The sequence below is a fragment of the Symsagittifera roscoffensis genome, chromosome 1 (assembly GCF_963678635.1).
Source record: "Symsagittifera roscoffensis chromosome 1, txSymRosc1.1, whole genome shotgun sequence".
Taxonomy (NCBI): Eukaryota; Metazoa; Xenacoelomorpha; order Acoela; family Convolutidae; genus Symsagittifera; species Symsagittifera roscoffensis.
In genome coordinates this window covers 12919439-12943815 of record NC_087062.1, presented here as the reverse complement: position 1 = coordinate 12943815, position 24377 = coordinate 12919439, and the positions used below count along the sequence as shown (strand labels likewise).

Here is a 24377-nt window from a genome sequence, read left to right as displayed (position 1 = left end):
AAGTCTGAAGTCCTGTTGATTTTTTTGGCTCAAAGGGTTTCTGACAAGGTAGCTTCGACTTTGTATCAAAAACGTCAATAACAGGTAAGATATCGTTCAGTTTCAACTCAATTAGACGTATCTTCATTTGCGTATGATTTGTTTATTACAAAATTTGTTTTTAGCCCAAGTTGGTCTAAATGGATGAAAAACCGCCATTCGAAAAACTACAAGTGTTGTCCGTTGCTGTGCAAGTAGCACTGACTGTTCCGTCCACATTAAAAAAAACTACGAACGGTTGTTTTCTTTGAATTAGTGTCGTTTTTTTGTGGATGGTGTGATGAGAGAACGAAACCATTTCGTCGAAACAGTTGTCTTCAAAAAATGAATTGCAAAAAACTTAAAATTTTCGAACATTTTTTAACTAAATTTTTGCACAACTTTTTTGGTTTTCAAAAAATGCTTATTGGAGAAGTAGAAGCAGCTGAAGGAAGTCGATCGGCCGAGCGTGCGGCTCTCCTCCAAGGTAAAAAACCAGCGGTCTAAATTCAGTCTTCTGTACCCTAAATTCAGTCTTCAGGGACGAATATTTGGCTTGGATGTATGAGTGTAACTCACGGTGATCTCCCCTTTTTAAGTGGTGATCTCCCCTTTTTAAGTGGCTCTTCCCCAAATTCGGTAGAAAAAAGTTATAACCTAAAACAAGACCATTTTTTGACACCAATTAAACTAACATGGTGCTTAGATTTTCCTTGCGCAAGCTTCCTTACGCTATTTATTTGTAGAAAAGCTGAAATGAACTTCGGAAAAATCCATTTTTTTGAATTTATCCTGTTTTTTTTTCATTTTGAATTTTCATCTTTTCTCGAAAACTACTAGCTAATTCTGGTATCAAGGGTTCAATCTAAAAGTCAATGTGTGGACTTCTTCCCTGCTTAAGAGGCTATTCCCATGCTTAACTAGAGAAAAGTTTATGGATTTAGGAAGTAATTCTTTTTCGAAAACTAACCGGCCAGATCTGAGATAGAGACTTCAATTCAAAGAGCGGCACCTTTTGTGAGTAAGGGTCAACCTCCTGGGTTGAGTTTTTCCTTAAAATAAGCGGCTAATCCCCTACTTATGCAGAAATCTCTAGGGTTTTGCGTAAAGTCCTTTTTTTGAGTGTATCAGTACAGAATATGATTACGCTTGCAATAAGCAAGCGTTATCAAACTGGAATATACCATTTTTTTTTTCGAGTTAACAACTAGCTTAACAAGATCAGTTGAATCACTTCTTTTCAACTCTCTTATCTTCTCTTCACATCTCTTCTTACCTTCTGTTAACACGTTCCAGTTTGCTTCTTCCTTGGCCTGGATGTAAAGCAGCTGCTTTTGTACCCTCAGCTGCTTTACATTTAATTTCGAACATTATTTTACTAAGTTTTTGCACAACTTTTTTGGTTTTCAAAAAATGCTTATTGGCATAGAAGCGCTGAATGAAGCTTCCAAAACTAGTTTTGATTTCTTGAATAAAACTAGCGGAATAAAAACTTTACCTGTTGATCCAGTTTTCTCAAGTTTGGTGGTTAATGTTATCAAAAAGTGCCAATCATAAATCGTTCTAGAACTTCAAAGAGCTTAAAGGGCATCTATTTTTTCTTTTAAAACCGAAAGTTGAGATTTATTTTAACACAGTCGTGTTTTTGTTTGTTTACTTGCGTTCATTACTCTTTTCCAATCTTCGATTGGCTATGTTTTTCAGTATCAAGGAAAATGAAGTAATAGTTCCGACAAAAATGAATAGTTGGTTTTTCGTTTTTTCGCTCAGGTTTTGTCGGATAAATTGCCACAACGGTATTTGCTTGTGCTCTAGACACTTTTCCTTCTAGTTGCAAGTGCAAATGTTGTTCATTCTAATTTCAAGGGGGGACTTAAAAGACTTCAAAAAATTGCAAAAATAATTTTTTTTCGGTGCAGTTAGCGTCTGGTCGCAGATGATCGGCTTAGTTGCCATACCGCTGATTTTTCTTGCTGTTAGCAGTTTTCATTGTAGTGCAAATGCTGTTTATTCTAGTTTCAAGGGGGATTTTAAAGATTTTAAAAAAGCAAAAATCCTTTTTTTTTGTTCAAGTGGTTTCAGCTCATAGATTGTTGGCTTAGTTGCCACATCACTGATTTTTCCTGGGCTGCAAACAACTTTCATTGTAGTTGCAAGTGCAATTTGTTGTTTAAGAACGTGGGACTTAGAATGTTTTTTTTATAAAATCTTTTTTTTTCGGCTCAGCTTGTGTCTGCTCGAAGATTGTCGGCTTTGTTTCTTTTCCTAATTTTTGATCTGTTGTTGCTGATTTAAAATTCAAGTTTCTGTCATGTTTGCCTGGAATGAACATCTATCGAGACATATGAAAGTTCATATGACCTAGTTTTTTTTTCAAAATTTCATTTTAGACTTATGTTTTTATTTTATGCTAGTATTGTACCGCAAGTGGTGCGAAGCTCTGCGTCACTTCTGTGTTAAAAGCGTTTAAACTGGTGGATCCAGCATTAGCTGGACCACTAGTTAACTTCCACGCGACCGCGGCGCAGATGCGAGGACGTGAGACTCCTTATAAACAGGTCGGAGGTTCAAAGCTGGAACTTGATAGTATTTTTTTGGTCGAGTTTGCTGCGTAGCATTGGCAATTTGATAGAAACTGTAGCTGCCTTAATGATGGCCAGTATGTGCGAAATTACAATATGTTGCGGTCGTGGAGCAGATGTGATACTCTTAATCTCACAGTTTTTTTCTCAAGGTGTATTTCAAATCTTTTCCTTATTTCATTTTGTTTGCTTAGAGCTTTTTTTTCTTCATTTTACTTGCTTGAGTTTGCCTCTTTTTAGCGATTGAAATTATGTCTGCGCAAAAAACCGTTCAAGCTTCTACTTCATCTAGACATCCTTTTCATATGTGGTTAGTTACCCTTAAAAAACAACTTGGGATGTATCAATTTTCAGAGTTTCCTGAAAAGTAGCTTTTGATTTACAAGCGACTTTTCGCTTCAGTTATCAGAAATTTTTCAAAGTGCGACACTTGGTACAATTGAGCCTTTTAAATTTTTACTGAGCAATAAAGTTATTTAGGTCGAATTACCCTCTTCAATACAAATTTGTGTATGGCTCGTTTAAACGTGAATGATCTTAGATTCAAAGTTGATTTTGATCTTCAGATTTTCCACTGGAATAAAAAAGTTCAATTAGATCGAAGTATTTTGTGTTATATTACGAGTATATATTTTTTCGAAACCTACTCGAACATTTTGCGTTCAGTTATTTTGAATGCGAGCTTAATATCATATTACGCACTCGAGTATTTTTTAACCTAACTCGCAATTAAAAGTTCTGATTTTGGTGGAACTTTTGTTCTATATTATTGACAGTTTTACAGCTTGTTTCTTCATTTCATTACTGACTAGTGTTTGGTTTCTTTAGGATCCAGTGGTATAGGTTTGTACGACAGTCGACTTTAGTACTTGGGTGTCCGAGCAGTAAGGTTGGAATCTCGGAGAGGTCATTTGTTTTCCAAACATATTTTACTTTTTATTTTGCTTTTTTTCTCGATTTTGACTCATTTAAAGCTAATTCTTGTCGTTGTTTCGCTTGTGTTAGCGAAGTGCAGCTTCGCCCTTCTTTACATTATTTCTGCTTTTTGTATGATTAATGCTTTGCAAGTGTATGTTGGCTAACTTGTTTGTGTTGCAGAGATGAGTGAAAAAGAGGACGAAATTCTGACTGAGCTGACGGTTGACCAGATTCGATACATTGTCAACAAATTGGCAGCTCAGGAGATTGGAACCTTCCAGGTAGGACAAAAATTTGATCAAAGAAGCAATTTTATGAACACAGTGAAGACTGTTATAAAGGGTTTAATGAACGTGAATAATGAGTAATGAACGTAGTGAAGAATTATATAGGTCTATTTTTTTCTGTCTTATAATTTGTTCACGCTCAATTATGATTTTTCGCGGTTTGGCTTTTGTTTTCAAGTTCAATTTATTTCCATTATTTAAGGGAAGGCAAACTGCACTATCGAACAGCAAAAGCTTAAAGGGTACGAAAAACATGACCGATTTCTAGTTCCGAAAGTGGATTTTGATGTTCAGATTTCATTGCGGAATTAAAAATTTACCAATATGATCCGGGTTTCTCAAATTGGGGTAATTTTCATCCAGAAAGTGCCAATCATGAATTGTTCTTGATATTCAGAGGGCTTTAAGGACGTATATTTTTTCTGTTAAGTTTCCTTGCGTTCGTTTCTCTTTTCCAACTGTCAGTTGACTATGTGTTATACTTGAGAGAGTAAGTGAATTGCAATTGGGTACTGGACTTTTTCTCGTGGAGAAAATCAAACTGGAGCTCTCCATAGGACTCGTCTACTTGAGGTCTCAGTTGAAATTTAATTGTAACAGACGTATTTTGAGCAAATTTACATTTAAATAACCCATTTTTTGGAAATTCATTCTCAAGCGTAAAAAGACGAAGGTATTTTCACTTAGATAGTCTTGGTGTTGTTCTTTATTATTTTTTGAAACTTCAAAATGCTCTAATAACTACATTTTATGAACACACTTAGTTATATATTCATTTTTGAGTTTCTGTTAATGAATTTTGATACATTGCGCTTGAAGTTCAAAGAGCTTTAATCTGATTACCTTTGCGATAGCAAGTGTCATTTAATTGGTAACAAGGCTTTTTTTTCTGAAAGCCGCTTTTCTTACAATTCTTACTTGTTTTATTATTGAACCTTCCAGGCTCGTCCCACGTAGGCTAGCTTACAGGTCGAGTCCCGGCTGGACCTTGTTTTTTTCCGGTAAACATTGAAGTGTCAGACTTTCGTTTGTCTGTGCAAGTTTTCTCGTCTTACTTGCCCTATCACGGATTTTTTTGCTAGATATTTTCGTTATATTTGCAAGTGTTGTTCATAGTAGTTTCAGGGGAACTTTCATCGAGACTTAGTAACATGGTAGTAGATCAAGTTTTATCAACATTTTTAATACTTTGTTGACTTTTTAAGATTCAATGAACATAGTTCAGACTCTTATTTAGGTCGCGATGATTTTTTTTTCGATTTTTTCACGAAAGCCTCAAAATTTGTTCAGGCTCAAATTTACTTTTTGGCGGTTAAACAGTTCTTTTTAAATACAGTTCCTTTTCATTGTTGAAAGGAAGGCAAACTCCATTATCGACCAGCGAAAGTGTAAAGGTCGTGAAAAACGTGATTGACTTCTTACTGACTATGGCTAATTATCTGTTTTTTTTTTTTAGTTCAATTCAATTTCATTGGCTTGGAACGTAAATTACGATCATCACAAAATGTAACTCGCGCCTCAAAACTGAATAAAAAGAGTAAAAATGTGATTTTTTCTGAAATCTAGTTTTTTCTAATCCGTTTACTTTTATAAAGCAAGTGCGAAGCATAAAAAGTGCTTAATTCTCAAAAAAAAGTAAACTGTTTTTACGGTATCCTTGAGTCCGCTGCTGTTTTCTTATTTTCTGTTGGGCTAGCTTTTTACTTAGAGTTTAGTTTTAATCAATGCTTGTTTTGCAGAATTTCGCAATTTTTTTTTGCTATGAACTACAGGGCAGGTGAATAAAAACATGGGCTGTTTTGAAGTGTTTTAAAAAAACTGTTTTTTAATGCAGAATTGCAAATTTGACTGCGTGCATGCAAAATACGAAATTCCATTGTGAGTGCGGTCAAAAAGTAGACAAGCTCTTTTTCATACCGGTCAAAATGTAGATAAATACTATATTAACCAATCAGAATCGAGAACAGAAAGCAAACTTAGGAAATTAAATAGGAATTCCTGTTCTCGATTCTGATTGGTCAATATAGTAGTTTTCTACTTTATGGCATGTCTAATCTCTGAGTATACTTTTTGCTGAGAAACTATTCCCCTGCCACTTGATTCCTCCAAAGTGAGTCTACAGTTCTTTCAACAAACTATCAAATGCGCATTTGCCATGGCAGCTTGCGTTCAGCATAATTGGCTATGTCAAAGGTGACCTCCGAAACAGCCTCTCACCAGAGAAAACTGAGATACTAGCGTTTTGTATGCGCTGCTTGAAAAAATGATTTTTCGCAAAAAAAAAACATGCAACTTGTTTAAAACAGTTCTAAACGTTTTCTTCTTAAAATTTTTTTTTGACCAGCCCTGTTAAAATATAAATTTCTCAAAAAGTTTTATAATCAAAAGTATAAATCATAACCATAGTTTCTGTAAAAGATGAATCTAGTAGTATCTCACTTTTTCTGTTTTAAAGAATGAAGTGATATTTCCCTTTATTTGTAGGAATTTTTTTTTGCTTTGTGTTATAAGTTTATATATACTTTTTGTTTATATTGACCTCTCGCGGTCTTGAACGATTGATGCTTTCACATTAAACATTGCTCATGGAAACGCGCTTGAACGCAATTCTTACTGAAAAAAGGGGGAAATTGGCGGCATAATTTTAGGCTTGCATCGTGTTTTTAATGTGCAAAATTTTCATGATTAATCAAATTACCTATGTATTCAATGGAGTTCTTTGTATCGAAAAAGTGAATCAAATTGTTCTGGTGTGCTCTATTTTGTTTTTTTTTATACCCATGAAATATTATGTAACCAAATCTCCTTTGGCTTCCATGATTAAGTGTGTCAATGAACGTTGTGAAGACACTTACATAAGTCGTGTTGGTTTTGTTTGGTTTTTTTTCAGGAAAAAGTCTTAATGTTTTTCACGCTCAAATTTGATTTTTCGCCGTTTGTATTTTGCTTTCTTTTTGAGTTCATTCAAATTCATTTGGTAATAAGACGGTAAATTACGCTCTCGAAGTACGAAATTACAACAAGCGCGAAAAAACGTGAATGATTTTTAGTTTTCTCTAAATGGATTGGTTTTATGATAAAGGAAAAGGTGCCAATCATAAAATATTCAAGAAATCCATAGAGCGTTAACGTGATGTTTTTTTTTCGAAAACTGAAAAGTATTCAAAAAAAACTTTCGCTGTTCATTATTGACACTTCCAACTTTCTTTTGGCTACGGTTTATAACTTGCTCTCGGCAAAGACTTGAATTTCATTTTAAAGAAAATTTAGTTTTTGTTTGTGATTCTAAGCTGTGTTTGATTCGTGATCTTATTTTTATAACTTTGCAAGTTATTTTTTTTCAGTCAGCAACTTTTTTTTTTACAAAATCTGAGAAATTGAATGTTGTCTCAATCAAAACATCAATTACTGTAACACAACTGCCCATTTTCTAGAGTTAAAACATTCGTTTGATGCTCCATTGTTACCCTACTAAGCAAAATATGAGCTGGAAATTGAGGTCCAAGAATTTACATGCATTTTTTAAATAAAAGTTTCAATTTTGATTTTTATTGAAGATTATGAATACAAATTTTCGAAAGTTTATCAGTTTAGCTTCTCTTTGAACTTGAGGTACAAGAAAGCCATAGATGGAACCTTGTATCTTAATACATGCTGTTACCAACAATGTTGCAATTGGTTACAAGATTCATATTCTCGCGTTACAATCTTTTTTCATAGATTTGAGCTTTTAGTACGTTCATTGCAATACCATTTGCGATATTGCGGTATATAAAGTATTTGAAATTATTAAATTATTGATCATGTTTTATCAAGAAAAGTTTCGAATGACTTGATTCGCCCTAAGTTTCAATTTTATTGTCAATTTTTTGGTCAGATTTAGCTCGGAAAGCTTTTCAAATTTCTCGCCTGGAAATACTTTCGTTTCATCTATGCTTTACTTCTTAACATACCGGGCATTGAATTCGCATTAAGCAGGCATGTAAATGCTTTTACTTTGAGCTCTTCGGTGTTGATAATTATCTCAAAACTTCTGTTCATTTTAGGAAGAGTACCACAATAAACTGAAGGAGCGCGAGGGAGCTTACTTGCAAAGAATTACGAAGCTAGCCAAGAGTGTCGACGTGTAAAGCTACAAAAATAGGACGAGTGTTAGCAGCTATAACAACTCTATTCTTTGAAGATCCCAGCGAACTGTAAAATACATAATTCAAATTTTAATTCCGCAGAATCTGTACATTGTAAAATCTGTAAAAAATGTTAGTTTTGGATTTTAAGAGTAAATAACATAGTGAGTACTCTTATATAGGTCTTGGTGATTTTTTTGTTCTTTTTTCAGGAAAAAGTCTTGAAATTTGTATACGCTCAATTTTTATTTTTATTTGCGATTTGACTTGTGATTTCTTTTTGAGTTCAGTGGATTTCCATTGTTAAAAGGAAGGCAAACTCCACTATCGAACAGCAACAGTGTAAAGGTCACGAAATACATGATCGACTTCTAATTTCGAAAATGGAAATTAATATAAGTTTAGCCAGCGAAATAAAAGTTTTACTTATTGATCCAGTTTTCTCAAATATGTTTTTTTTTATAAATTAACCATCATAAATTGTTCTACAAATTCAAACAGGCCGTCTATTTTTTCTTCGAAATTCAAAAATTTCAGTTTTTGAAAAAAGAAGTAATTTTTTTTCAGTTTTCTTGCGTTTATTACTGTCAGTTGGCTATGGTTCAAAGTTTTGGCCCAAGCTGTTCTTTTTACTTCCCTGTGCATCTCAGCAAATGTAGTAATGAGGATATTAGTGTTCGAGTAAAGAAAGTCTTCTCAATCTCACTTTTCACATTTTGCACTTTTAGGACATATTTCTGGCTGACCGATGAATATGAAGTGTCAATGAACGAACTGGAAATTCTCAATGAGCATATGAAGACACTTATATAGGTCGCGCTGATTTTATAGAATCCAAAGCTGTTAGCCAAATTTGATTTTTTTGGGGTTTGACTAGAGCTTTTGAAGCTCAATTTTGTTTGCTAAAAATTGTTTGCTAAAAGGAATGTAAAGTATTCTATCCATTAATGAGACATTTATTTCAAAATTAGATTTGGATTTTAAGATTATCGAGAGTTTTATATACATTGATCCGGTTTTCTCAAATTGGGTATTATTTTTCTGTATAAAAGGTCACTCATAAAATCTATTATTTATTTAAATGCGGGCTTCCTTAACTCGCCATGTTTAAGCTTTTTCAATGTACTAATTTTGCAGGTTTAAAGAAAGAATATTTGTTTGTTTAACTTATATCGTATATTGCAATGGTCAAGATTTTTTTCTAGCTTGAATTCCAAGTTTTTTTTCGTCAAGTTTGAAATTAGCAACCCAAGAGTAGTAGGCTGTCAGGGTTGTCCGAGGGGTTGCAAATTGGGCCTCTAAATATGAATACTGAAATATTTTTTACTTTACGACGTACGAAGATTCTTGTGATTTTTTTCGAAAGTTTTCGTATTACTTAGATTTTAAAAATTTCATTTAAATTGTAATTTCAATCCTGTTTTGTATCAACCCTGTTTTGTTTCAAGGTTGCAAATCTTGCCTTGAAATATCTCTGCTCAAATTTTTTCAGTTTGCGATAAATGATGTTTTTTATGATTTTTGAAAAATGTTCAAAGGACGTATTTATAAAAACATGGCAATATTTTTTATTAATATCAACTCCATGATGTGAAATGATGTCAGGGTACTTTCAGGTGTTGCAGGTTGTGCCTTCAAATATGACTGCTCAAATCCTTTTAGTTTCCAAGATTTGACGTTTTTTATGATTTTTGTTTTCAAAAAATTTTTCAAATAAACTTTTTATTAAAACTTGACAAAAGTTGAATTTCTCATCCCCTTTTTCGGTTGTTGTCAGGTTACTCTCAGGGGCTCCAATTTTGTCTCCATGTATGACTGCTCAAAACCTTTTAGTTTCCGAGATATGACGTTTTTAAAATTTTTTCAAAAGTTTGCAAGTAACTTAGATATACAAAACTTGACAAAAGATGAAATTCTCAGCTCTATAGTGTAAGGTGAGGTGCTATCAGGTGCTACAAGTCTTGCATCCTAATGTGACAGAGCTCAAGTCTTTTCCTCAGATTTGATGTTTGATGATTTTTTCATAAATTTTCAGAAAATTTAAATTCAAAAAATTCCACAAACCTTTAAAATGCCAACCCTGTCATCATGTGCTACCGAGGTACTCCCAGGAGTTGCAAATATTGCTTCCAGAGGTGACTGCTCAAATGCTTTTGGTTTTCAAGATGAAACATTTTTAATAAAATAGAAAAAAATTGAATTAGAAAAAAAATGTTTCAAAATTTGAAATTCCCAACCCTACAGGTGGGGTAATCTCCTGGTACTCACAGAGTTTGTAGATCTTGCGCACAAGTTTGATTGCTCAAATCAGCTTAGTATTGAGATATGCTGTTGCTTATGATTTATCAAAATTTTTCTAAAAACTTAAGATTTAAATAATTTTCAAGTTCGACACTGGCGAGATGCTCCCAGCTACTCTCTGGATGTTTGTCTGGACTCCACTTATGACTGCTCAATGCCGTTATGACTGCTCAAGCGTTTTTTTGCTTTTTGAAAATTTCCAAAAGTGTTAATTTTGAAACATACTTTTCAAGTTTAGAAGTTTCGACCTTTTGGTGGGTGATGTCAGGTTACTACCAGCGGATGCATGTGTGGCCTCTCATCCTATTATTATCGCTCAAAATCAAAAGCGTTGTTGGATTCCCTCGTCTTTTTTTACGGTTGCATTAATTTCGGAGTGTTTTTACATATATTTTTTGTATAAGCAGCTATCATGTTCACTAATCTGTTTGAAGCACCGGAGGTGCGTTACACGCTAGTATATCTGAAACTTTTTTCATGTCATAGGTGGATTTTTTAGAAATCATTTAATACTAAATGTTTTCTGTTCTTTTTTTTCGAAAATTCTTCAAAAACAAGCAATTGTTCTTTTACGAGTTTCTTGTGTTATTGGCGCTTTTCCATGCGTGTTAGCTGTCTTAAGGAAAACATATTTTTGGCTAGGTATTTTTGGTCAGAAAAGTCTTGTGAGTTTCGTTGTGTTTACACTATCATTTCTGTTTTGGCGATACGACGTTTTGTTTCATTTTATCCGTAGTGAAAGCAAAGAATATGGGACCCCCTATTTGTTCCAGTCCGTAGCAAAGTGTACTATATTGCCGTTTGAATTTGGAAAATTCCAATTTTTGCAATGCAGTCTATCAGTAGGTCTTAAAATTCGTTTTCACGTCCCTAAAAGCTCGAAATTAATCAAGAGTTGAATTTTTTGTGCTAATTTTTTTGAGTTGACAGTTTTTTAGTTTCGTTTAGACATTGATGTTGCGGCTACGAGCAGCCGCAATCTCCTATGTATACTTAGCGAATAGTAAAGGATTAGATGCATACTTGCCAGTTGGACCTTCATACTCAAAAATGTGCATATTGCCCAGCGCTGAGCCTCGTGGGTTTCGGTTCTGTAGTTGTAGTTGTAACCAGAAAAGCCATAAAATACAGTGTAACAATTACTCACAGATGTCACATAAGAAGTTAGGATGACCATTTTTATAGCCATTGGCTCAACGGCCATAGACACTATCTCTCAAGCTTTTGTACATCAATTGATTGGTTTTGTACATATAACACTTTAAAATCATTACAGCTTAGAATTCTAACAAATTACCACCACTTAAGCAATCGAAATAACTTCTGAATATCTAGGTCCAATGATACCTAAATTACTCGAACGCCGATGGAAACTGGGTGGGGAAAAATTCTTGGTTTTTTCTTATTAGACATTGTGTACGTTAGACAATGTGTGTATTTCAGATGCTATCATTTGCCTCATTGCCCTAATTACGCAAGCAAAGATTGTGTTATAGGATGAACTATCTTTTTTCCAACTCAAGTCGCAAATATTGTTGCGACAAAATGTGTTCATTTTGATCAATAACCAGCTATTAAGTACAGTCAATGCTAAGGATATTAATACAGACTATTATATTACAAATAGCACTTTAGCATGAAATATCATGGATGTGTAGTGTAGAGGTAGGGAAGGAGACCCGCAACAAAATATGACGGTTCGATCCTGGGCAGGGTTGGATGTTTTTAATGAACTTTTTCATATACTATTTAAAATGCGTCCGCTCTATAAATTGAGGTAAATTTTATAGTTATTGGCAAATTTATTAGTTAATTGATAAATTTATTTTTTTCCAAGTTGACTGGTACTGCTTATGTCTCATAATTGGCTTGCGTCACGTAGCAATTGTGTAGACTTATAATTGGCGTGCTTCACTTAGGAAATTTTGTAGACTTAAAGTTTTACTCATTCCGTTTTTCCCACTAGCGTTATCAGTCATACTTTCGCTTGTGTCTACGAAGTGCAACTCTGCCTCTGTGTTACCCTAGCGATAAGCTGTGTTACTCTAGCGATAAGCTAGGGTATTTCAGTCGGCTACTAGACTTTTTCCCGTAAAAAACTTAGTTCACAGGACTCATCTTCTGGACGTATTCATCGACTGGTCTCTGTTGCAAATGCTACAACAGATGTTTTGAGCAGGTTAGCTTTCGTCCTATTTGGAGTTTGCTGCAAAATATGCTATTCGATGAACGTAGTTATTTGGGGTACTAAATTTTTTTTTCGTGTATAATAATTGAAAAAATGTTGATTTTTTTCCGGAATTGTGGTTTTCTCCCTTATTTCTTCCGGTTGATTTTTCGTTCTTTTTCAAATGCAATTAATATTATCTGGTAAGCTTTTCCAGTGGTTCTTTTTGAAAGCCGGGGTTTTTTTAACAGGCGATGAATATTCAGACTCTATTATAGGTCGCATTCGTTTTTTCAGGAATTTGTTCAGGCTCCAATCTATTTATTTCTATTGTCAAAAGTAAGACAAGCTCCACTATCGAACAGCAAAAGTGTAAAGGTCACTACAAAAGTGATCGACTTCTAGTTTCATAAGAGGATTTTTTCTATTTTCAGATTTCCGTGGGAAGTGAACCTTTACCTATTGATCCAGTTTTCTCAAGTTGTTACTTTATCAAAAAAGCACCAATCATAATTTGTTCTTGAAGTTCAAAGAGCTTTAAGGTCATAATTTCATCTGTAAAATTCCAAAGTTGAAGTTGGTCAGAAAACAAGTCTTTTTTTGGCCTTTTTCTTGCTTTCTTTCAGTCACCTGGCTGTGTTTTGAAAATTTTCAATCATTAATTGATCTAGAAATTCAAAGAGCTTTAAAGCCATCTATTTTTTTCTTGGGATTTCGAAAGTTGAGAGTTGTCAGTGTTCTTTTTTGTTTATTTGCGTTCATTGACTACTTTCCATGTTTAAGCTTTTTCAACGTATTTTTGCATCTTCAACGAAACATTTTTATGTTTAAGCTATATCATATATTGCAATAGTTAGATATTGCAAAGATTTTTCAAGTTGATTTCAGGGAGTATAGCATCAATTTTGGAATTAGCACTTCAATAGTGGGATGCTATCAGGGTACTTTCCTTAATCGCAAATTTTGGCTTAAAATATGACTGCTCAAATCCTTTTAGTTGTCGAGATATGATGTGTTTTATGATTTCTTTTAAATTTTTAAGAAAACATAGATTTTAAGAATTCAAAAGAGTTGACGTTCCCATCATTGTACTTGGGTACTGCTTCTGTGCTCTTACAAGTTCCAATCTGCAAATCTTGCGTCCAAAAGCGACTGCTCAAATGCTTTAAGTTCCCGAGATGTCACGTTTTTTATGTTTTATTTTTAATGTTCGATATAAAAAGTTTTAACAGAATTTGAAGTTCACAGCTCTATAGTGAGGCTCTGACAGGGTACTCTCAGGAATTGCAAATTTTGCCTCCAAATATGACTGCTCAAATCTTTGTAGTGTTCCAGGTACGATATTTTGTAATTTTCTTGAGAACTCAGACAGCACGCAACTATATTCGAGGCTTGAGCTCCAATTAGGGTTGCTCAAATTGTTTTATCTTTTGAGATAAGTCGTTTTATGTGTTTTTTTTTTTCAAAAAAACATTAGAAAACTTAAATTTGAAGTTGCACATCTTGCGTTCAAGTGCGGCTGCTCAATTGCTTTCAGTTTCCGAGATGTGACGTTTTTATGTCTTTGGCTCGGTTATTGCTTCTGAATGCTTGTTCAACGAAAGTGGTGCGAAGCCGCGCTTCACATCTGTGGAACAATAATTTGCTTAGTTAAAAATTTCAGTTATTGCCAAATTTATTGGCTATATCTTTTCGGTCAACAAATGTGAACGAAATTAATAACCTAAATCTGCTCATTTTGACGTCGGATTTTAGTGTTTTACTGATTTTTACGCGTAAAAGCCGTGTACAAAAAACTAAATAGCCTAAAAAGTTATAGTTTTTGACCGATTAAGTTGCTCAAGTTCACCGATATTGCCAACAGTTTGGCATTAACTATAAAGCACACACCAAGCGAGCGGAGTTTCGTACATATTGCTTTTCCTTACAAACAAAGCATGCCGAGCTAGCCGACAAACATGAGGCGAAAATATATTTGGAAAAACTTCGAGATCAACCAGATCTATCAAAATGTATATGACACGAAATTTCTTTTGTGTATAAATTACAAAGCTGCAATCCGGCAAAAAATGTAAAGGTGGGCTTTTTCAGCCGAAAAAAACCCTTCATTCTAATTCCCTTGTCTGTAAAAAGCATTTTTGAGGTTTTTTTTGTGTTATAGTATGAATTATCTTTTTTTCCAACCTAAGTAGCAAAGATTTTTGCGACGCAGTTATTGTTGCGATAAAATTTTGTTCATTTTGAAAATGTTCAGTTTGATCAATAACCAGCTATGAAGTACAGCCAATGCTAAGGATATTAACACAGACTATCACTGTTCCGACTTTTGGAATATTTGTTTAAAATTTGCTATTTTGGACAATTTGGGACAATTAACGCGCTATATATTTTGCGCTATTTACGCGTAAGCGGAGATTTATTCCGTCACAGATATCGTTCCAAATTAGTTGAAGTAAGCTTATTTGCCATGACTAGGAGCGAAATTTATCCTTTTGTACCTAATATGGCTTGTGGGGAGATGATTTTCACAAAAAATCTCAAATTTTAAAAAAATATAAATTTTTTTTATTACATTTAGTTTTTTTTTGCAATTTGTGGGAGAATCTAGACTTTTTTCCTGTATTTTGTTGGTTTAAATCGTGTGTGTAGCGGAAGATCAAATAATTACATGTTTCTTTCATGAAATTTTTCGGAAAGCTAAAAGTTTTGTCTTTTTAGCGAAATAGCACTGCGGAGCTTTTCAATACTTCATGCTGTTTTTGTTTCTGTTAAACACTGTCTGCGCTGTACTCTGGCCTGTAAGGAGGATAGCAATATAAAACATTTTGACAGAAAGTAGACAAGATTTGTAGAAATAGTACTGTTTTTTTCCTTGCAGAGGTTGTTATTGTTGCTTAGTTCTTGGTAAGTGCTTCTTTATGTTTACCTTCTGATTTTTCTGCGTTTGCTGTTAAAATAAGCTGCCCCTTGCTTCTATCTAATTTGTTCTATCGCTCTTTCCAAAGGCAAAAGAAAATAGATCATTTGTATGCTATTTTCACACCAAACGCTGCTACTCTGGCAGTTATCTGGAATCCATAAACATCGTTCCTGAAACACACATAATTTTCTTTGAGTAGCGCAAAATTTTATAGATGCTTGAAATGAAAATGATGATGGAATGTCGAGTCAAATTAGTTGAACCTTAGATATACAGTTCTGGCTTAAATTAATTGGAAAAAATGAATAAAACTAGTAATTTAAAACGCTTTTTTTTTCAAATTGAGTTGATTTTAGACAAAAAATGATGAAAAACAATCTTGCTTAAACTTTAAATAGAATTAATACGGTGAAATTTGTTTTGCAAAATTCGGGCCCAAAAATTTACTTTAAAACGATATCAAATTTACTGAAAAAGCTATATCAATGCAAACCTCGTTTTTGGCCCAACAAAATTTAAGAAGGTTGTAACGTGTTAAAGTGGGCGCAAAAATTGCTGTTTTATATAGTAAAAATCACAGTATTTGGCTATCAAACGGCAATAAATATCTTTATACAAAGCTGAGAAATTCATACCCTTCTAAAATTTTGTTGGGCTACATAAGAGGCTTGCAGAGATATAGTTTTGTTAGTAAATGAAAAAGTAGGTTTAGTTTTTTTTTGATTGACTAAACAAAACTAAAAATGATTGCTCTGGGGTAAATTTTTGGGCCCGAGTTTTGCAAAACAAACTGCACCCTGTTACTTCTGTTTAAATTATAAGCAAGATTGGTTTCATCATTTTTTGTCTAAAATCAGTTCAATTTGAGAAAAACGCGTTTTAAATTGGTTTTATTCATTTTGTCCGGATAAATTAAATCAGCATTCTATCATGTGAACTACGAAATGGTGTATCGGTTGTCATAGGAATTTATCGACCATAAACAATTTGGCGGCATTTTATGCAGGCTTCATTTGATATTTATTGGATTCAGTAGAAAAGTGCCTTTAAAAAGCTAAATTAATAACTTGCAGTGCCAGTTAGAGATGGGAGAAGTCAATAGTGTTCTGAGCTATAAAATCGAGCTTGGGTTTTTAAGGGTGCTTCAGTTTTATTTTCAAAAAGTAATTCGCAAAAACTGTTTTTTCTATAACAAAAGTTATGTTTCTAAAATTGAAATTGTTTTCAGGTGTAGTAATTTCATCTCAAAGCAGACTCAAAAGATTGAAATTGAAATTGAAAAATAAATCGACAATTCGTAATAAGTTACAATTCGTAACAGTGGATTAAGCGGGGAACACTGATTCACGTGTAGTTTTCCCCCCGTGCCTGATGTAAGCACAGCGAAGCAAGCGTATGCTACTTGCCAATGCCGCGTTACGAATTGTCATCCTACCGTTTTTTCGGCAAAAAGCAACCGTGCTTGTATTTCAGTTTATCAATTTCTATTAATACAGTGCTGATTTCAATTATCCGGACAAAACGAGCAAAACTTGAGTTTTCAAACGCGTTTTTCTCTGTTTGGGTTAAGTTCAGTCAAAAAGTGAAGAGAACAAAAGTTACTTAGAATTCCATCAGATTTAATTTGATGCGTTTTTCTCCGAAATTCTCAACCAAAATTTTGTCCCAAAAATGGGTGATTTTGCGCAAATTGTTTAAAGTTTGTTTTTTAGCAAAGATTCTGGGTTTTAATTAGTAAAAATCCCATTTATTGTCTATCTAGTAAAAAACTTTTCTCTTATACAGGTTTTGAGATTTAACCCTTGTTAAACTGTTGGACCGTGTAAGAGGCTTCTTGTGATATAATTTTCTCATCAATTAATAAATTAGTTTCAGCGTAATTCTTGATTAATTGAAAAAAGCCAAAATCACCCATTTTTGGGATAAAATTTTGGTAGAGAATTTCGAAGAAAAAATTGCATCATATTAATTCTGATGAAATTCGTAAGTAACTTTTGTTCTTTTCACTTTCTGTCTAATCTTAAACCAATTGGAGAAAAACCTGTTTGAAAATCAAGTTTTGTTCATTTTGTCCGGATAATTTAAATCAGCACTGTTCAGCTGTCTGCTCAATTATTTTTCTCACCTATTTTAAATAAATTTAATTAGCAAGTTCTTCAGGTAAGTTTTTTTAGCCTATTGCTTAAAATTTTTCTTACTTCAGGAACTGGTTTAGATTGTTTCGTTCAAGCTATAGCCATATTCATCAGTTTGTCGACAATTTAACTTTTTTTCCTTCGTGTGAGCAAGTGGTGTTTCAATTATTGTCAGATGCTTCCAAGTGTGGAGTACTGATCAAACTAATTTGGAGTTGTAGTTGCTGGAAATGTAAGAATTACAAAATGGTTTTTAATCAACCCGAAAATTCAGTAAACGTCGTTTGTTTTTGCTCGTTTGTGAAGTTGAACGGTGAAGTTGCTATAAAGTCTATTTAATTGTTCTTAACAACATTGAAGCGATTTGAATTATTTGAACCTGTCAGCAATATCCTTGTGACATTGCAAGGTTGAGTTGAAACATTGTTCTTAAGTTGCCTGTAGTTCTGTATTTTGATGTACGATGGATACTTTTCAGTTCAGATACGTCGCTGAACTTATCGTAAAACCACTGGGAAATCTCGAAGAGCTTAAAAAGGTGCTTTACCGATTCGAAAACTTGTGCGTTTTATATGAGGAAATCTGCGATGACACAGAAAAGCAGCGGACGGTTCAGGGAGACTGACCAAAGAAGAGAAGCACAGTATAGATCAGGTGCTGACCAGATTCCGTTCATTGAATACCACTGTATCAATAACCACAGTCTTTTCAGAAATCAAACTACAAAAAACAGACTGATTTGGGAGCAAAATGAAAAAGCGTTTGACCTTTTTTCGAAACACTTGAAAATATTCCAGATACAAATCTGCAACTTACGAAAGAAGTTTTGAGGAATCGCGACTCTTTGAACCTAATTCTAGAAGATCTAAAGCGGAAAATCAATGAATCTATGATAATACTTAAAGATATGGAGGCTTGCGTGGATGCTGTGCTGGCGGTAACTTCAATTGGGAGAGGTACACAGGAGTTTCCAAATGCGACTGTCACTTACAAAGCTCATCAAAAAGTTCTTGAAAATGTAGCAAAGTACTGCATGAACTGCAACATCTGCAAGCAAACGTGTCACGTTAATTCTGATGAAATTCGTAAGTAACTTTTGTTCTTTTCACTTTCTGTCTAATCTTAAACCAATTGGAGAAAAACCTGTTTGAAAATCAAGTTTTGTTCATTTTGTCCGGATAATTTAAATCAGCACTGTTCAGCTGTCTGCTCAATTATTTTTCTCACCTATTTTAAATAAATTTAATTAGCAAGTTCTTCAGGTAAGTTTTTTTAGCCTATTGCTTAAAATTTTTCTTACTTCAGGAACTGGTTTAGATTGTTTCGTTCAAGCTATAGCCATATTCATCAGTTTGTCGACAATTTAACTTTTTTTCCTTCGTGTGAGCAAGTGGTGTTTCAATTATTGTCAGATGCTTCCAAGTGTGGAGTACTGATCAAACTAATTTGGAGTTGTAGTTGCTGGAAATGTAAGAATTACAAAATGGTTTTTAATCAACCCGAAAATTCAGTAAACGTCGTTTGTTTTTGCTCGTTTGTGAAGTTGAACGGTGAAGTTGCTATAAAGTCTATTTAATTGTTCTTAACAACATTGAAGCGATTTGAATTATTTGAACCTGTCAGCAATATCCTTGTGACATTGCAAGGTTGAGTTGAAACATTGTTCTTAAGTTGCCTGTAGTTCTCAGTATTTTGATGTACGATGGATACTTTTCAGTTCAGATACGTCGCTGAACTTATCGTAAAACCACTGGGAAATCTCGAAGAGCTTAAAAAGGTGCTTTACCGATTCGAAAACTTGTGCGTTTTATATGAGGAAATCTGCGATGACACAGAAAAGCAGCGGACGGTTAAACTGCAAATGATTGAAGCTACGGAACTGATAAATGTTGCCGAAAAGATCTTGATGGAAGGTGGCCATATTAAAAAAAACCAATCAGTCAAATGAGGATTCTATTTCAGGAAACAGTTCTAGCCTGTCGATTAAACCGGAAAACGCGCTGAAATTCAACTCCTGGAACAAAAAGGCTGAACAAGTCCTAATTGATTTGAAAGAAAGCTTAGGTGTTTTGGAACACTATGCGCGAGACACCAAAAATGTGGAATCGAAGCTTCTGGCCAGAAGAATGAAAGACAAAAGTTCTTTGGTGGAGCCTAGCTCCTCGAACCTGCAGTTATATAGACTGCCTACTTGTTCGATTTATGAGGAACCAGTTTCGAAGATCAGAAGAATCAGTGTTGGGTCGCGAGACGTAGACTTTCTGTTCAAGCCGACCAAAGTCATCATGATGGCAGGAAAAACAGGGTCAGGAAAGACTTTGATGATAAACGCCTTTGTGAATTACCTTTACGGAATTTGTTTTGAAGACTCTTTCCGGTTCGAATTGGTGGACAAAAGCAAAGAGAAGCAAGAACGAGACTTCGGTTCAGACTCGGAAGCAATGAGCATGACCTCATGGGTAACTGGCTACGAGCTTGAATGGCAGACAGGGTTTCGATTTGACGAGAATATTCTGCTAATTGACACTCCGGGTTTCGCAGATCCGCGTGGTCCTTTAAGGGACCGGGAAATCATAGACAGCATCAAGCAATTCTTCGAAGACGACAAAGCCTGTACAATTGCTGACATAGCATCTGTGGCGTTCATTATGAACGCATCTTCAGGGAGACTGACCAAAGAAGAGAAGCACAGTATAGATCAGGTGCTGACCAGATTCCGTTCATTGAATACCACTGTATCAATAACCACAGTCTTTTCAGAAATCAAACTACAAAAAACAGACTGATTTGGGAGCAAAATGAAAAAGCGTTTGACCTTTTTTCGAAACACTTGAAAATATTCCAGATACAAATCTGCAACTTACGAAAGAAGTTTTGAGGAATCGCGACTCTTTGAACCTAATTCTAGAAGATCTAAAGCGGAAAATCAATGAATCTATGATAATACTTAAAGATATGGAGGCTTGCGTGGATGCTGTGCTGGCGGTAACTTCAATTGGGAGAGGTACACAGGAGTTTCCAAATGCGACTGTCACTTACAGAGCTCATCAAAAAGTTCTTGAAAATGTAGCAAAGTACTGCATGAACTGCAACATCTGCAAGCAAACGTGTCACTTTGGCTGCAAGTGTCTCTGGAAATACTGGTGTTCTTGTTTCGACTCCTTTGCAAAATGCAAAGTTTGCGATATTAAGTGCGGAAAAAACGATCACGTGAAAGAGTGCCGAATGTACAGGAGAGTTGTGACACTCGTAAGCCATAAAGTTGAGTCACTTCTCCGGGACCATTATATTCCCCTGGAGGATCCCGAAGCAGAAAGAAGACTTCTGGAAATATTATATGACAACTACAGGCTCCAAAAAGAGTGTCTCTTCTACAAAATTTGGAAAGCTACACAAATCATGCATAGATTGGATGTGATTGCACTACGAAACACTATGTGCACGCAAGTAGATTATATAACCCATCTCATCGAGGTCGAAAAGAGTCTCGGCGGCACATCAGACGGGACTGATAAAACGGCACATGTGCAAATGTTGGAACAAGTGCGTGAAGTCATGCAGCTAGCCAATTTCATGCAGCTTTCGATTCAAAACTCTTGTCTGCCATCCAATCAAAGCTCGTCTTGTCGATCGTCTGTTGACGTTGATGATCCTAACATTGACGGAAACGCACATGATAGTCAAAAAATTATTGCAGCGCTGGATATCTGGCTGAACATGACTGAATGGTTTGCGAAAAAAGTTGAGGACAAACTTAAAAGCATAATGGCAGATAAATCGGCGCAGAGAGACTCTACAAGAGAAAGCATTATAGATCGGGCTAAAAGAGTCATGTGTGGATCGATTAAATCGGAAACAGCTGGAGCATATCGGACGGTAGAGAGAACAATTGAGAGCTTGTTTCCGGATCAGATTACCTTGTAAATAGGTTGCTTTCTCTGCTCTTAGACAACTGCAAATGATGGTAGCGTAGCGATTGTTTATTACATGGTAGTTCATCAAAATTGAAAGCTCACAAGTTGTCTTTCTCAAACAATATTCTGTGTACGTAGTTAATTGTCGACTATTTGTTAAGATGCTCAAATCCATGTGATCTATTTTATTTAGATTTTTATTCCAACTCGCCGTGGAAACTTATCCAAGAAATGGCCGAATTTTTGTTTTATGAGCTTAAAAATCAAATTGAAGTGTCTGTCCGTACAGACATGAATTAGTTGTAAGTTTTTGAAAACTATGGAATCTGTTGCAGTTTATTCCACTGTCATTTTAACACTCCCCAAAGCAAGTGTCTTGTAATCGGGAACAAGACTTTTTCCCGTAAACAAATTTTCATAACATCTGAAGTTAAAATTGAAGTTGCTTTTTAAGTAAGACTTTTGTTTGTCTGCTAATGTTTTGTCGGTTTAGTTGACGCATTGTAAATTTTCTTGTGCGGCCATCAATTTTCGTAAATGCAAGTGTTTTTGATGTGTTCCTGTAATTAATAAAATTAAAAACCCTAAAATTAATAACCCTAAAAGCTTAATTCGTCCTAAATCTTTTAGGCTCATGTTTTTTGGCTTAATTAACTTGATTTGTGTCTATTCAAGGGCAAAAATGATTGATAAAAAAACAGGTAATTTCTCATGCAAAAGTTCAAAGTTTTATAAGTTAATTGCTCAGAAAAATTTTGTCAACAATTTTTCGTGGTATTTTTTTTGTTTTCAGCTAAATGAGCGGCTTAGAGCAGTTGTTTTTGGCTCAATGAACGCCCTGTCGTCTTAGTGGCCGCTCGTTAAAAAGATGCCTTTTAGTGCTGTTTGTTGTGTTTCTTGACTATTTTCCGATATTTTTTGATTTTTTTTTCTCGTCTTGTTCTCTATTCGCTAGCTTGCAATGCTGTTGTATTGCAAGTGATGTGAAGCTCCGTTTTGCCTCTGTGTTTTCGAATTGGAACATCAAGTATTAAATCGCACCCAATTTTTCCACAGAAGATCTTGAAGAGAACCACTAAATCATTTAATGACTTGATCAATATTAAACTCGAAATTTGAATAAATGGACCTGTTTTTCTTGCGAACCGATTTTTTGTTTGAGATTACCCTCTGTTTACTTTCGCCGGCTTAGTTCATGCAACACGGACACTTTTTGAAGGTTCAGCTTTCGTGTAACATGCTGAATCCCAATTGTAGAGGCGATTGAGTTACTTGCTTCAGGGCAGAAATTTTCAGATTTTTTTGTTAGAAAAATTAACAAAAGAAAAACTTTTTTGATTATTTTTTAAAGTGTATGCTTTGCCAATTCATCTGCACGTAATGATTATGCATTCAATTATTGCGGATGCAATTACCAGGCGTTATCAAATCAACAGACGCCTTGCTTTTAAACAGCTTATCTAACATAATACCAGCATAATTTTTGTCGTTCGTTTTTATTCGGCTGAAAAATTTTTGGTTTCTATATTGGTTTATTGTTCTCATATTGCGTTAATTGATAGGTGAGGCAAGCTTCTTATGCGTGTGTTAGGGAGAGCGGTTTATAAACAAAATTTTATCATGAAAACAGTTTTTTTTTTTCGGCTCGATGGTTGTCTGCTCAAGAACTTTCAGCGTTTTTACAGTTTCGTAAGTTTTGGTTTCGATGTTCATTTAACATTCTATTGTCTTACTATGAATTTTTATTATTATTCTTCATAAGTAATAAAAAAACTTGAACGATCTAGTTTTTTCTCAACATGAGTGGCATATTTTTATATCGCAATTGATGTAAAGCTCCTCTTCGCCAGAGTTACAGCTCCGCCTCTGCGTCATATCCTAGTCTCAATTCAGAAATAGTTCTTGCAGTTGCAAAATGTAAAGGCATTGCAATCAGATTATATGTTTTTGTCCCCCGATTGAAATTTTGCTCAAAGAATGCCTAATTAGATATAGAATGGCAAACTCAACCTACTTTAATGAAACTGAATTCTGAAATTTGTGATGCGTGATTGGCCTAGATCTGCCTATATGGATTGTCAGGCTCAGATTTGCATCTAGGTCGAATCCCGGTGGAATCTGTTTTTCGTTATGAACTGTCTTGGGTTTTCAGTTTTTTGGTTTTTGCCTCAATACTTATCGGATTAGTTTTCGGTCTGTTGTTTTTCTAATGCTCAATTATAGTCTAATTTCTATAACAAGGGTTTGAGCTTTGTTTTCATAATAAATGCTTTCTATAATTTTGTCGATTTTCCATTTTATTGTCGATAGCTTTTCGATTGCAGGTTTTTTGGCTGAGCCTTCGTCGGCTTAGTTACCGATGCGCTTAATTGAATAAAAAACATTAAATTTTGAGGAGTAAGTGCTAGTGAACAAAAAAAAATGTGTTGCGATGGTTGTTTTTTTTTCAAAAAAGTGATCATTAACTACTGTGAATTCATAATTTTAAAGTTCATCGTGTCTATTGAAAGTACGTGATTCTTATTGCTTTTAAAAAAATTGCAAGTGCAAACTCAATTCATCCCAAAATTTAATCGTTTTTTGGTTTCAGATAGCAATTTACAGGAAATTTTTCGTGTTTGACCATGCAGCGGAATAAAGAAATTACGAATTGATAGACTTTTCAAATCAGATTACATATATGACAACAATTTTTATTTTTAAGTTTTCAAATTAAAAAAATCCAAAAAAAATTAGTTCAAGGTCATTTTTCCAAATGTTTGTTTTAAGTAGTGAGATCCGAGTAAGTTTGTTTTCTGAGTTTATTTTTCTTTATACACATCAACAAACAAATCGCAATTTTAAGAGGCATATTCTGCGCAAAATGGCTTGGATTTTCAATTTTCGACGTTTAATGGCTTCGAATATTGTGATTAGTTTGTTTTCGAAATTTTTCATTTGCGTGACAATTTTGTTTTCATATTTCTTTGGCTTTGTATAACTTTCTAGAGTTTGTTGAAAATAAAATA

General features: G+C 34.4%; 2 protein-coding genes across 2 annotated transcripts in view; one reads left to right on the top strand and one right to left on the bottom strand.

Moving 5' to 3' along the window:
* LOC134851529 (ciliary-associated calcium-binding coiled-coil protein 1-like) overlaps window positions 1–8094 on the top strand; it is a 69928-nt gene extending 61834 nt beyond the window's left edge. Inside the window, exons 7-8 of the mRNA XM_063868058.1 lie at window positions 3699–3799; window positions 7852–8094. Coding sequence (XP_063724128.1) covers window positions 3699–3799; window positions 7852–7935 — 185 coding nt within the window. The 3' untranslated portion in view covers window positions 7936–8094. The remainder of the gene's footprint in view (window positions 1–3698; window positions 3800–7851) is intronic.
* LOC134857022 (cytoplasmic tRNA 2-thiolation protein 2-like) overlaps window positions 1–24377 on the bottom strand; it is a 465591-nt gene that overhangs the window by 428893 nt on the left and 12321 nt on the right. The gene's annotated exons all lie outside the window — the stretch shown is intronic.